Below are 15,275 nucleotides of genomic sequence, written 5' to 3' on the forward strand. Positions count from 1 at the left end.
TTTGGTTGCGTATTCATCGCGTTTTGAAACTAATTACAACAGCTGAGATGAGGTGATTTGCCTAATTATACTACAGATAGCATTTGCGTTTAGAAAACGCAGTGAAAACGTGATGTTAACGTGAGCGTTAACTATGAGTTTACATTTGCATTTTGTTATGGCTTTATTAACACATGCATTAACATTGCGTTTACACTGCGTTTTGTAAAAGCAAATGTTAATAGTAATGTAATTAGACAAATCACCTCATCTTAGCTGTTGTAATGCGTATAGGGGGGCACATGTATCATAGTTTCAGCTAGCCAAATTGTCTAATTTTTGAGACTTTTGCCGTTTTTGCGTCATTTTTGAGACTTTTAACTTATTCAAGTACGCCTTGTTCTGCACCTTGTGCAGTGTGCCTCATGTATCTTAGTTTTCCAGATGTTCCATGTGACTTTTTGCATCAATTTTGCACCAATTTTGTCACAATTCTGCACCTGGTCAAGGGCAGGTGCAAAGACATTTTTTTTTCATGGACCCAATTTTTAACATGTAAATTGGAATTATTTCACATACTTTAACTATTTAACATTTTGCACAGTAACCTCTTTTGTCAAAATTTTTACATTTTTGCATTTTTTAAACAAATTGGTTACTTCTAAGGGTGAGGTCACACGTAGTAGTTTAATTGCGTTTATAATGCATTTTGAATCTAATTACAACAGTTGAGGGGAGGTGATTTTCCTTATTTCATTACTGTTAACATTTGCGTTTACAAAATATTGTTAACATTGCATTTACTATGTGTTTTGTAAATTCAAATGTTAACAGTAATGTAATTAGGAAAATCCACTCTCCTCAGCTGTTGCAATAGGTTTCAAAATGCATTAAAATTGCAACATGTTAAATCCCAAATTAACAGTAGTGTCCTCTCCTGCATATAACCCCCTCACATGGCTTGTGTCCACTCCTGTATATAACCCCCTCACATGGCTTGTGTCCTCTCCTGTATATAACTCCCTCACATGGCTTGTGTCCTCTCCTGTATATAACCCCCTCACATGGCTTGTGTCCTCTTCTGTATATAACCCCCTCACATGACTGTGTCCTCTCCTGTATATAACCCCCTCACGTGGCTTGTGTCCTCTCCTGTATATAACCCCCTCACATGGCTTGTGTCCACTCCTGCATATAACCCCCTCACATGGCTTGTGTCCTCTCCTGCATATAACCCTCTCACATGGCTTGTGTACTCTCCTGCATATAACCCCTCACATGGCTTGTGTCCTCTCCTGCATATAACCCTTCACATTGCTTGTGTCCTTTCCTGCATATAACCCCTCACATGGCTTGTGTCCTCTCCTGCATATAACCTCCTCACATGGCTTGTATCCTCTCCTGTATATAACCCCCTCATATGGCTTGTATCCACTCCTGTATATAACCCCTTCACATGGCTTGTGTCCACTCCTGTATATAACCCCTCACATGGCTTGTTTCCCATCTTGTATATAACCCCTCACGTGGCTTGTGTCCTCTCCTGTATATAACCCCTCACATGGCTTGTGTCCTCTCCTGTATATAACCCCCTCACATGGCTTGTATCCTCTCCTGTATATAACCCCCTCACGTGGCTTGTGTACACTCCTGTATATAACCCCCTCACATAGCTTGTGTCCTCTCCTGTATATAACCCCCTCACATGGCTTGTGTCCACTCCTGCATATAACCCCTTCACATGGCTTGTGTCCTCTCCTGCATATAAGGCTTGTGTCCTCTCCTGCATATAACCCCCTCACATGGCTTGTGTCCTCTCCTGCATATAACCCCTCACATGGCTTGTGTCCTCTCCTGCATATAACCCCCTCACATGGCTTGTGTCCTCTGCTGCATATAACCCCCTCACATGGCTTGTGTCCTCTCCTGCATATAACCCCCTCACATGGCTTGTGTCCTCTCCTGCATATAACCCATCACATGGCTTGTATCCTCTCCTGTATATAACCCCCTCACGTGGCTTGTGTCATCTCCTGTATATAACCCCCTCACATGGCTTGTATCCTCTCCTGCATATAACCCCCTCACATGGCTTGTGTCCTCTCCTGCATATAACCCCCTCACATGGCTTGTGTCCTCTCCTGCATATAACCCATCACATGGCTTGTATCCACTCCTGTTTATAAACCCATCACATGGCTTGTGTCCTCTCCTGTATATAACCCACTCACATGGCTTGTGTCCTCTCCTGTATTTAACCCTCTCACATGGCTTTTGCAACAAAAAGTCTCAAAAAGAAGCCAAAATTCGCGCCTGCCAGCATAGGAAAACTGAACATGTATCACAAGTAAAAAGACAGGATCATACATAAGGTGCAAAAACTAGCCACCAAAAGTCTCTAAAATTCACCTCAGAGAGACAAAACTATGATACATGTGCCCCAATGTAATCTTAGCATGTGAACAAGGCTGAAGCCTTTGGAATGCATCAAAAATGCATAAAAAAGCATTGTGTGCAAGCGCCCTCAAGGTCAAAAGGAGAGCTAGCCCCCCACATTAACCAAATCAAACAAAGCTGGTTTCAAACATTTGTGCAGCAAAAATTTTCGCTTTTAACTCTTTAACGACCTGGCCCTTTTTTGTGTTTTATTTCCATTTTTCACTCCTCACCCTCAAAAATCTATAACTTTTTTATTTCTACACGTATAGAGCTGTGTGAGGGCTTGTTTTCTGCGTAACAAATTGCAGGTCATAGTGACAGTATTTAATATTCCATGCTGTGTACTGGAAAGCAGGTTAAATATTCCAAATGCACTGAAAATGGTTAAAAAACACATTTGCACTGTTTTGTTGTGGGCTTGGATTTTACAGCTTTCACTGTACACCCCAAATGACATGTCTACTTTATTCTTTGGGTCGGTGCGATCACGAGATAACAAATTTGTATAGGTTTTATAATGTTTTCATACATTTACAGAAATTAATACCTCCTGTACAAAAATATTTTTATTCACTTTGCCATCTTCTGGCACTAATAACTTTTTTATAGTTTGGTATGCGATCTGTGGGTGGTGTCATTTTTTGTAACTTTTGATGCCGTTTTCAATGCTACAATTTTTAGGAATGTACGACCTTTTGATCACTTTTTATTTAGTTTTTTATATTTTTCAAAATGTCAAAAAGTGTAATTTTTGACTCTGGGTGCTATTTTTCGTTATGGGGTTAAACACAGTGAAAAACCGTTATTATATTTTGATAGATCGGGCATTTTTGGATGCGGCAATACCTAATGTTTTATGATTTTTACTTTTTATTTATATCAGTTCTAGAGAAAGGTTTTTAAATATTTTTGTTTAAACTTTTTTTAATTTTTACTATTTCTCAGAACCCTAGGTTGATCCTACCATGTACTGCCATATTACAGTATGGCAGTATGTGGGGATTTTTCTCCTCATTCATTTCAATGTGCAAATCGCAGACCCGAGGCTGTCATGGCAACTGATCACCACCACCTGATGACTTCATGGGAAGTGACAATCTTAACCAAGAAGGTTATGCTCAAGCGCCGTTATCTTTTTGAAGCCGCCGGAAGCTTTGCTAGCGGCGATGGGCAGAGTAACACCCATGATTGTTGCCAGCCCGTGAGCCCTCTCCATGCGTCCTACGTCCTACTATTCATTCCAGAATAGAATGTGTTTGCTAGCTCCCCTTGCTGTTCAAAGCAAAGAAGTGTCACTAGGTTTCTTTTTTTACCAGTTCATCCTAAACACCTTAACTTATCTTAAAAACAATACTGGAACAAAAGAAAATTTCTGCTGCAAACTGCAACCCCAAAACCCCCTATATCGCGAGGTTTCAACCAAAATTTAAAGCAGTAACTTATTTCTCTCTGTTTTTCTACAACATTCAATCATACTGGCCTCCTGAGGAAACCAACACAGTAGACAGAAGGAAGGAAAATTTGCATCATTGTAGCTTCTTTCCAGTGTCCCTCTGTACACAAAGAATCATGGGGCCAGCAGGAAGTCCTCCAAAGATAATTTTCCCACTTTCTACATTAAGTAGCCAAGTAAGTATCACTTTAAAATATCACTGAAAGCAGCATCTTTTAAGTTGCTTGAAACTTCAGGAAAATTCTTTGAGTCCTGTCTGGTGTGCTGGGGTAATGGCCCGGGTGCCCACAGAAAGGGCTCTGAGTGCCGCCTCTGGCACCCATGCCATAGGTTCGCCACCACTGCCCTAGCCCCTCTGTGTTCTGGCTTTACAGGCTGTTTCACTGTCTCACCCTCCCTCCTGCTTTGTCAGTGCTTGTGCAGAGAGATATTTCTGCTCACATGGGAACTACACCTATATGCAGTCATTTTTTTCTCAAATATTTCCAGGCAACTGGGTTGGCAAGAAAAAGTTTAGAAACCCACCAATAAAAACCTGACATGTTTACAATACTGACTGCACATGGACATCTCACATGTGAGTTTTTTGTGCCCAAACCTGTCTGAATAAGCATTCAAATACTCTACCCCCTATTGGCTATTAGAATGGGTTTCTCAAAAGGTTGCAACTCTTTAAAAAAAGTCATGAAAAAAACTACACCCTCAAATGTCAGTTTTATCACTATCTAAGATAAAGCAAACAAAGCCACCCTGCTTGTTAAGACTTTGTGGATGAGTTACATAGCACTGTCCATTGGCTATACATTTCTATGCTGCAAGACTGGAGTTATCAAAATCCATTTTCAGAAGTGGATAGGATTTAAATCTTATCCATATGCTGCACAACAAAATGTGTGGTGATAAATGACATACAATAAAAGATGTCAATATTTGCTTCAGTGGTAAAAATTCAGCAATCATTTAGATTTTGCATAAAAACTACACATTTGGTTTGGATTTCACACAATGCCAAAATGTTGCACAAATAAAAAACTTACTCCCAATGCACATCTAATAGTAAAAAAAATAATACAAAATAAAAAAATGTCTGTATTCCTCTTTATTACATATGTCACTTAGATTCTGAACTTCTCATAATTCAGTTATTATTTTACAGCGGCACTCAAGTTCTCCACTTCTTTGATAAATGTTCTCTCTGAGATGTAGGACCTCAGAAGTCTTGTCCATCACTAGCACAAATCGCCAGCAGCGCCTTCTCATAGTGTCCCGAAGCAAAGTTCTAAAAAGAAAATTGTAATCAGGTTATTTTTTTGTTCACATATTATCCTGATTTATATCATTTCTGTGTGGACTGTGTAACAAGCTTTCTTAGATGAATATAGAAACCCCCCTGGGCCGAGGGTGAGAGATCAAATGAAAACATACTTACCCATGTTGAGGGGTATGATTCCCATGTTGCTCCTATATTTCCGGTTTCAGCCCTGCATCCGACTGGAAGTTCTGAGGGGTCACGTGACATGCTTCATCAAATGACTGGCCTCTTCGGACCATGGGACAACACAAGAATGTTCCGTGTCCTAGAAGGCCACTCATTGGACGACTCCCCCCCTATAATTTTCAATAGGGTGCAGAGTCCGAAACTGGAGGTACGGTGTGATGTAGGACCTGGGCCGGTTAAGTATATTTTTACCTTACCCCAGAAAATCCCTTTAAAGGAAAATCTGCCACACCTGTGATTGGAGCTGGGTCGATCGCAGGTGTTAACCCCTTACACCCCTTACACACAATGTAAGGGTCTTCCCCCTAAGGGCGCGTTCACACGTTCCGCTATCGTCGCGTTCATAACGCGATGCTAGCGCACAGTGGGCGGGGCTCGGGCCGACCGCATATGCGTTTCCTGGGAAACGCATGCGATTAATAACCCGATCGCATGCGTTTCTCTGGAAACGCATATGCGATCACCCCAAACTCCGCCCCCTGTGCGCTAGTGTCGCGGAACGTGTGAACGCGCCCTAAGCATCGGATACCCCGTGCAGCTTACCTCTTCATTTCCGCCACCAACAAAGAGTTAACAGCAGTTTACCACCACATATGGGGTATCAGGACAATCGTGAGAAATTGGGTTTCAAACTTTTTAGATCTTTTTGTCATGCAATTTATTGCGAATGATTAATTTTCTGTCGAAAATGAATGTATTGTCCAAAAATATTACAATTTGTAGACCGCAGTGCCATTTTGTTTTAGCTCCTATGAAACATTCAAAGGGTAGCAGGTCCCTCTAAATACAGGCACCCAACTCTAGTCTAGTAAAATATGTGGAATCCTAAAAAAACATGCCAGCACAAGGCAGACATTTGGGACATTTAAGTTCTGAATTAATTTGAGTGCTTGACTATTTGCTTCAAAAGTAGAGAATTTAGAACTTTTAAAATAAAGAATTTTGAAGTACAATGGGGCTTATTTACTAAGGGTCGCGCACAAACTTTTGTCAGACTGTGCACCGTTTTCAGGGATAAAACGGCTTGCTCAAAGTATTTAAGAAGTGTGTGAGTTGGGATTGTGGCACACGCGACCCTTTTTGTGGTGTAGCTGCACTGGCTTCCATGCGACACAAATTAAGGGGCATGCCGTTGGTCACTCAAACTGATTCGGACTCAGCGCGGATTTAACTTTCAAATTGTGTCACAAGCCATAACACTTAGATGCACCACAAAAAAGACGGTTCTGAGCGGGGAAGAGACACATTCATTATATCTGGCACACAATCTTAGTGAATCCCCGCTCACAGCATTATAGTCAGACAATGCACTTTCTGTGAACTCTGGTGACCCTGTAAATAAATGTAAGAAAACAATCTCAAATTCCCCTGAATATGTTAAAGTGTTTCCCAGCTATAACCACTTACATGGGCACAGGGCAGATTTGCAAAATGGGGTCGTGTCCTTGAGGTCAAAATTGGCCTGAAGGGGTGACTTACCTGGGGCGCACTGTGTACATCACATTAGTGCTCTCGGCTAATAATTATGTACGCCTCCTGTGTGACATCAGAGGGCTCTTCAGCAGGAGAGAGGAGGAAACTATTGCACTGGAGGCGTGCATAATTATTAGCCTGGAGCGCCTGTGTGATGTATACAGAGGTACCCAAGAAAGAGCAGCCATTGCTGACATAACTTCTTCTATTTTTCAAGTAAATGGCAAGGAGTAGCAATAACAAACATAGCTTTTTTTTCTATGTATGGTGCATTACTTGGAGAGCAGTGAAGAGACTTAAAGGGGTTGGCGACTTTACTGCATGCTGTTTACTGTGGGATATAAGGTAATTTACCAATATGTAAAATACTTCTGTCTCTTACCTAATCAGTCAGACATTCCTGTCCATAAAATGGCCACAGAAGGAGGGTCATGGGATCTCTATATGTCCATGAACAATTAAATTACTTAATATCCCGCCCCACACACACATTACAAAAAACATGAGGTAAAGTGCCCAACCCCTTTAAGCCCTCTGAATGTTGTAGACTTCAGTCCTCTGAATCCCTATTCATACAGTGGATTAGTGCCATTTTCAGACTTTCATATCAATGACCTATTCTAGGGATAGGTCATCTATGTCCTGAAAATTCCTTTTTAATTATGGAAATTAGTGATGATATTTTCCATATGTTTCATATTTCACTATTTTTTCATATACCCAAAAGTATACTTTAGTCTCTTATTGAAAGTATAGGCTGCATACTAAAAGTAGGATCATAAAAGGCACTGCCAGATTCATTTAGGCTTCTTGCATATGGATTGTGGATTTTAATATCCAATGTAACATCTCTTTGCAAATAAAAAAAGTCATGAGAGACATTTGGATTTCTCAGTTTGCTGCAACGTCTTACTAAATCAGATGTGAAAAAAGTGAATTTGCTGTTTTAATAGCATTTGACATTTTGCATGATGCGAGTTGCTGCAAATCAGCAAAATGGCCAAATAGGATTATTACCCCTTCTGGCTAAACTGCGAGGTTTTATATTGGGGAATGACTAAAAAGAAACCTATAAATCTTAATTGTGAATTAAATATGTGAAGAACACCATATGGCATTTGTTCTATTGACAATAAACAGTGCAGGAAGCCATAGAATGAAAAGATCTGGGAAATAGAAGTATTGTGTGTAGGCTTTGTATTGCTGTATTTGTAGAAAAGACAAAGAATAAGCGGGTCAAAAAGTGCTGACTTAAAGGGGTTATTCAGCCTTTAAAAAATGCTGTATCCAGCTGGGTAGGGGGCTGTAAAAACAAAAATAACCCTTATGCTTACCTCCTCCGCCACCGCCCATCAGCACCGCTGTTTGTTTACAGAGGCCGGCACGGCCACCCATCCACTGCCTCGCCCTATGACAGCATTGAATCTAATGCTGTAGTAGGGGTGTGGAAGTAGTCACATAGCAGTACCTGCCTCTGTAAACAATGAACCACTGAAGGCTGGTAGTGCAGGACTTTTACTGTCCCCCTCAACCACAGCCGGATCTTTTGTTTTTTCAAAAACTGAACAACCCCTCTAAAGGGCTGTTCCTTTTAATCATATTATTCTCTATGCGCAAGATAGGAACAGTTGTGGATTTTCCTCCCTCCTTGTATCACACGGATGTATTAAAAAAGTGTAGCCCCTGTCCGCCATAGAATTTCACTCTAACCTGCATGAGAAACATTCCGATCCCCGGCCCACACTCTTGGCACGAAGGTGGCATAAGGGGAGGATCTGTCAGAATAATGTCACCCTCTTTTGACAACAGATAGCCATTTTATCATATTATAAAAGACTTTTGTGACATAAGGACCCTTTATGACAACACAATGCCCTATTATAAAACACCAATAAGAATACTTGTATCCTCAGGATGAATTTCCAGCAGGGGCAGACTGAAAATTGGCCCTGGAAAAAACTGTAAAAGTGGCGCCATTCTGTGCATGGGATAAAAACAAGAAGCGTGGCTATGTGATGTGGGTGGAGTTACTAAACTCCAGACAAATTGGTCTAAATCAACATGTACGGTGCAGAGAAAAAGACTCATACTGCCTCCACTGTACAAGAATAAAGCTTCTTTTTTTAAAGAACACAACTAAATACTGCCTTTTATACAGTATATAAAAAAAACGACTGTAATAGCTTAGCTTCTCCGATAAACAAGAATGTAACTACTATAATACTGCCCCTAAGTAAAATAAATTATGATACTGCATTTTATGTACAAAAATATAACTACTATAATAGTACCCCCTGTATACAATAATATAACTACTATAATACTGCATTTTATGTACAAGAATATAACTACTATGATACTGCCCTCTATGTACAAAAATATAACTACCGGTACTATGATACTGCCTCCTATGTACAAGAATATAACTACTATAATACTAAATTTTATGTACAAGAATATAACTACTATGATACTGCCTCCTATGTACAAGAATATAACTACTATAACACTGCCCCCTATGTACAAGAATATAACTACTATAATACTGCCCCCTATGTACTAGAATATTACTACTATAATACTGCCCCCTATGTACAAGAATATAACTACTATAATACTGCCCCCTATGTACAAGAATATAACTACTATAATACTTTCCCCAATGTACAAGAATATAACTGCTATAATACTGCCCCCTATGTACAAGAATATAACTACTATAACACTGCCCCCTATGTACAGGGATATACAGCCAGCCCCCCTGTATATAGCCAGCCCCCCCAGTATATAGCCAGCCACCCCCCACCAGAATATAGCCTGCCCTATGCCCAGCACATAAAAATAATAAAGTATGTACTCACCTTTCCGATGCTCCCCCACAGCTCCGATACTTGATGCAGTCTGGCTGGCAGTGACAGGTCTGTGCGCATGTTTTGTTTTAATTACTATGCAGCACTAAAAGGGTTAAAAATCTTCCTGAAAGCAGTTTTTATGGAGGGATTCTAGTTATTTATATTTCAAATGCATTAAAAAATAGATGATCCCTAAAAATGCCAGTTTGGAAATTTCAGAAAAAGAACAGAAAATTGCTGTTTGATTTGTTAGCTGTGGTATTAGAATAAAAGGACATTTTTAAAAATGATGAAAACATAAAGTTGGGATGCAACACATGCCAGATTACAAAAACAGTGGCTGAGCCTTAACATACAAACTGGCCAGTGGCACATTGTAACAGATCACATGCAAAATCCACATATACTACTATACTGTAATATAGCACTATATGGGAGGATCAATTAGACAAGTACCCTAAGGGGTCTAAAAGTAGAAAAAGAAAGTAAAAAGTCCAAATCATCCCACTTTAACTAGAATTGAAATAAAAATGAACAATAAAAAACCTAAACATGTTAGGATGAAATCTCTATCACATCCTGTAAAATTACAAAGTACACAGCTCTGTACACAGAAATATAAAAAAGTTATTGGTTTCAGTATATGGCAAAATAAAGATTTTTTTTAAGACTAAAAACAAAAGATTAAAATTGTTTAAATCTAATAAAAACTAATATATATAAATTTCGTATGGCTGTGACTGTACCGAACCAAAGAATACAGGGGAGGCGTCATTTAGACCTTCCCAGTACATGGTATGGAATGTTATATACTGTCACTAGCAGGTACAATTTGATACACAGAAAACAGCTGTGTATGCAGAAAAATAAAACAGTTACAAAATTTTGAAAGTGGGAAATGAAAAAGGGAAACGCAAAAATTAAAAAGGGCTGTATCCTTAAGGGGTTAAGCAGGTATAATATAGTGCATTAGGGTACATTCATACGGCCGTCTAGGGGGAGGTAACTTGCGGCCGCATACACGTCCCCATAGATGGCAATGGCGACCTGGCGGCAGTACTGTGTCACACATGGCTCCGCGCCATACACAGGGAAAAGAAAGAGCATGCTCGATCTTTCCCTGTGTGCGCTCGTGTGCCGCTGTTCTCTATAGAAGGGTCACCTCCTCTCCACCACACAGCGGTATGCTTGTGAGGCCGCATACGGCTGTGTGAATGTACCCGTAAATTGATCACCCAGTAATCCAAACTACTTGATCCATGCTCAGATCTCCATTGAGCTCCACTACAAGTAAACATTTGTCAGAGATCAACAGAAACAGTATAGTAGCTCTCATACGGGAGTATCTATGCATCATAATGTACTAAAAGACGCAAATGCATATACAGTATTTCATTAAGGGCCTCAGTTTCGTGGGAAGGAGATAAAATATGGATTATTATAGTATAACCATGTCTTCAGATTTACCTTAAGGTCATGAAAGAGGGATTTTCCATATCTCTCCTTGTATCTTTGTCTGATAGTGAAGAGATCTATTTCACTCCTGGCTACAATAGTCCTTATAATTGTTTTGTTGTGGAAACCAAAATCCTAAAAGAACAAAGGACAAATCCATGTTACAAATGGCAGCATTATAAAATATATATGGGCAAAATTGGACTTTCAGCACAACCTATCTCATTGTACGTGCAGTTTAATTAGATGGTAGCATCTTATAGAGCAGGAGCAGCTGAGTAGATTGTATCAATTTGTAGTCAGCATGTTATAGATTCATTTATTATTAAGTTAAACACTCCCCTTCTGGGTCTTTGGTGGGAGTTTTTTTTAGTGACTTCTTATTAGTAACCAACAACCTTGCCTCCCAATCTTTATACAGAGGTACCAGTCAGATATAGTATATTTAGTTTTTGTATAATATTTACTGTATCAATGTGGGAAGCTCCTACTGCTCTGTATTATTCTACCTGCCACTGCTGATAGCTTTCTCTGTGGCATAGACCACAAAAATCCGGCAGGGGACACAGGAGGGGGCCGGATATTTAATAAGGAAGGCGGCTGGCCTATTGGAAATCATCGGCGAGCTGGCCCTTTAAATCTTTGAAAGCCAGTGCGGTGCGCGAGCCCCAGGAGGCATGGATGCACACATTGGAGCGTGGGGACGACCATTGGAGTGAGGAGAGGTAGGCCACACTGCAGCTGGGCACCAGAGGCGCAGGAGGGCATATGGGTGTGCCTGTGACCCGGGGCATGTCTTGCAGGGGCACCCATGACAGTTACACTTTCTCTACCAAAATCTGGCTAAAACGTTTGCACACTTACACGCTTTCCCACTGAGGCAGATGTTGTAAAAGGTCTTTTGGACCGTAACGTCGGTATATGCATTATACTTGGATGTCTCCTGCATACTATATACTGTTATGCATGACCAAATAAAACGCTCCGCTGCAAGCACCATCACCCCAAACAGAGTGTCCTGATGATTATTTATGAAAACTTTCAGAGATCAGTGCTAGACTGGTTTACAAATAGGTTGTCAGAAGAAGTGGTTGGAGTGAACACCATTATTAGATAGTTCATACTGGCAGATGGAACAGTTTTTTAATTTTTTTTTAGACTTGTATCCACAGCAATTTATTCCATGAAACCTCTGCTCTTGTTTCTATCTGAAGTTTCTTTATGAAAACACAATGCCGTCTGCCATCAAGAGTGATTCATTTCCTCTGCTGCACTTCATGGCTATGTGCATTGTGTAGCCATCACGAAGATGTTCTCTACATCCATAGAAGACGGCAGAGTTATTAAAGGAGCCATTGTATATTATCAGAATACACAAAATGGGTTTGTCATTGAGTGTAGTGTTTTTACACATTTTAGATTTTCAGTGGCTATTAACTTTTCAAATGTTTTCCCCTTTTTTAATGAGAGCGTCAGCCTCTGCTCCTTGGCTATCTGCTGTAGTGTCTTTATACAAAATGTTCATCGTATTTATCTTGCATATATTCCATTTGTATAAACATACCCTGTGATTAAAAATGAGCGGACCTGAACTTCCTGTTCGGGTTTGGGTGCACCCTGTACGACACAGACCCATATCGAAGGCAAATGAATGCCCCCAGCTACCATTCATGGCAGTGATTGGCCAAGGCGACACACTTTGCCAGATCGGTTGTCCAGCAGTCAATCCAATAATATGTCTAGGACATGCAGTGAGCACCCAAACAGGAAGTTCAGGTCCCGCACATCTCTACCTGTGATCTATCAGCCCATTGACATTCCCGATTGGGCCGAAAGTGTCAGCTGTTACGTGACTTCTCTGGGGAATCAGTAGCTGCTTCAGGCACAGAAGGACCAATAATGTTAAAGAGGAACAGTTTATGAGTCTATATATTATTAATCTTTTTTCTATTTGGTGTCCTGCACATCAGGGGTCCTCAGGGGTCCTGGGCTGCAGCTAAAGAAAAAAAGGGGGTGTTATAATGCACCCTTTTCTGTGGCCCCCTGCTTATAATGATCCCTTTTCAGTAGCCCTCTCCTTATAAGGAAAGGGGGCATTGTAGGGAGAGAGCTGCAGGAAGGGGCAATAATAAGGGGGCTGTAACAGGAAAGGGGATTATAAGGGGACCTGGTACAGAAAAGGGGGCATTATATGGAAAGGACGTATTATAAGGGGGGCTGAAGGAAAGTAAGCATTATATGGAGGCTGCAGGAAGGTGGCTGTAGGAAATGGGGCATTGGTTGGTGTTAGGAACAGGGTAAGGTTGTGAAATATAATTTTTCTTATCAGGTACAATTGGGCGGGTGAGTGTACCCCCACCGGCATCTGTATAAAAAAAAACATTTGTGTGCAGCTGGTCCCTAGAAACGGAAATGTTAGAGACCACTGCAGTATATGACACTATAGGGGGGGAATCAAACAATGTGTCTCAGGTTCCGCCAGTCTCTAGCTGGAAAATACAAGTCTTTTGCTGCGCCAGATTTATCACTGTGATGATGAATTCTAGTGCAGCATAAGTTGAGCAGGAAAACTGGCAAAAAAGTCTAAAAGCCTTTATAAATGTGGTGCAAAGCATTTTAGACATTCTTTGTCGCAGGCGGGTTAATACATTGCCCCCATTGTGTTACTGTACAGTATATTTCTATCATATGGCCCTGTATTATGTGGCACATGCTCATTTGGTAATGATTCTACAAGAGAACAGTCCTGTAATGTAGAGTCTGATGGAGCATGCCACTGTTTGCTTAGCTGCTGGATTCATATATAATTTATTAATGCCTCCAATTTCATATGGAGTCATAGAAAAGTATAATAGGCCTCCACAGACTTCTATGTGTGCTTTTTTATGGCTTCATTTGTCTCCGATATTTTGCAGATCTAAAATATTCAATAACAATAAGACAAGAATGGGCACTAAACCTGTCTGCAATACTTACACAGTGGGCATGGAGAGACATCTGTCTAGAGATCAGGAAGGTGACAGGTTATAAACCACTTATCTAATAGTATATTAGTATTTGTTGGAGAATGTATATTACAACTTTAACACCAGGTGGCAGCAAAGTCCATATAAAAAGAATTGGTGCAGTGTTTAAACTAGTATATTAGCTAAGCAACTAAGTATCTTTTAGCTTTTATCAGCACAGAACAAGTGATGAGCAGTGCTAAACTATTAAAGTTAATGTAGTGCAGCAGAAGATGAATTAAGAGACTCACTTGTAGATTTATGTGGTTAAAAATTATGTTAAAAAAGCAAATAGATTGACCAAATTGTAGCAACCTCTAGCAATCAACACAGCCACTGTAGCGGGACCTGCAATATTCCTTGTTGTTGTATGTGTGGTTAAAGGGGTTTTCCATTGCCAACAAGCGGAGAACTTGCTGATCGGTAGAGGTCTCAGTGGTGGGACCCCCATGGTTTATGAGAACGGGGGTCTGTTGTACCCCCATTGGACCCAAAATAAATGGTGCAGCAGGATGGTCATGTGCACTGCTGCTCCATTCACAGTCCATAGAACTGAAGGATATAGTTGAGTTCGACACTTGGCTATATCCGTCAGTGTCATACAGATAAGCACTGGCATTTATTAATTTGGGTGCAGGGTGGCGCAGGAAGTGTGCTATAATTTTCAGTGGGATGTAAGTTTGAGGCGCAAGGGATTAATGATTTGGCACAAGAACCAAAAGGGTTAAAACTGTCTATCCATTTGTGAAGGTGAAATATAACTCCCTAGACCAACTTAGCTGCTCTAATTGTGCTACAAAAATGGCGCCACAAAACAAATCCGAAAAATAGAAGCGCCAAAAAAGTGTCAGATTCAAAAGCAGTCCCACAATTTTGCTCCCAAAAAAAGAACGTGGGTGGCAGAAAATCCCCAATATTCTGGCGTCGACAAATCTCCACCAGTTTTCCATTTGAAAGTTTATAATAAATGCCCCCCAAATAGAGAGAGCAGCACGGTTCCTCTGTGACTGGCTGCTCTGTTCATATGGTGTACAATGGACTCCCGTTCTTGTGGTCTATGGGGTTCCACAACTGATTAGCAAGTGATGCCCTATCCTGTGACCCCTTTAAAACATTCGTCT

The 15,275-nt window shown here is 40.6% G+C and overlaps 1 protein-coding gene across 1 annotated transcript in view; it reads right to left on the minus strand.

The window, feature by feature from the left end:
* Positions 1 to 4,955: 4,955 nt before the first annotated feature.
* Positions 4,956 to 15,275, minus strand: part of ANXA10 (annexin A10) — a 51,193-nt gene continuing 40,873 nt past the window's right edge. Inside the window, exons 11-12 of the mRNA XM_072120132.1 lie at positions 11,162 to 11,284; positions 4,956 to 5,150 (exon numbers count right to left, since the gene is read on the minus strand). Of these exons, the coding sequence (XP_071976233.1) occupies positions 5,082 to 5,150; positions 11,162 to 11,284 (192 nt within the window). The 3' untranslated portion in view covers positions 4,956 to 5,081. The remainder of the gene's footprint in view (positions 5,151 to 11,161; positions 11,285 to 15,275) is intronic.

The sequence above is a fragment of the Engystomops pustulosus genome, chromosome 1 (assembly GCF_040894005.1).
Source record: "Engystomops pustulosus chromosome 1, aEngPut4.maternal, whole genome shotgun sequence".
NCBI classification, from domain to species: Eukaryota; Metazoa; Chordata; class Amphibia; order Anura; family Leptodactylidae; genus Engystomops; species Engystomops pustulosus.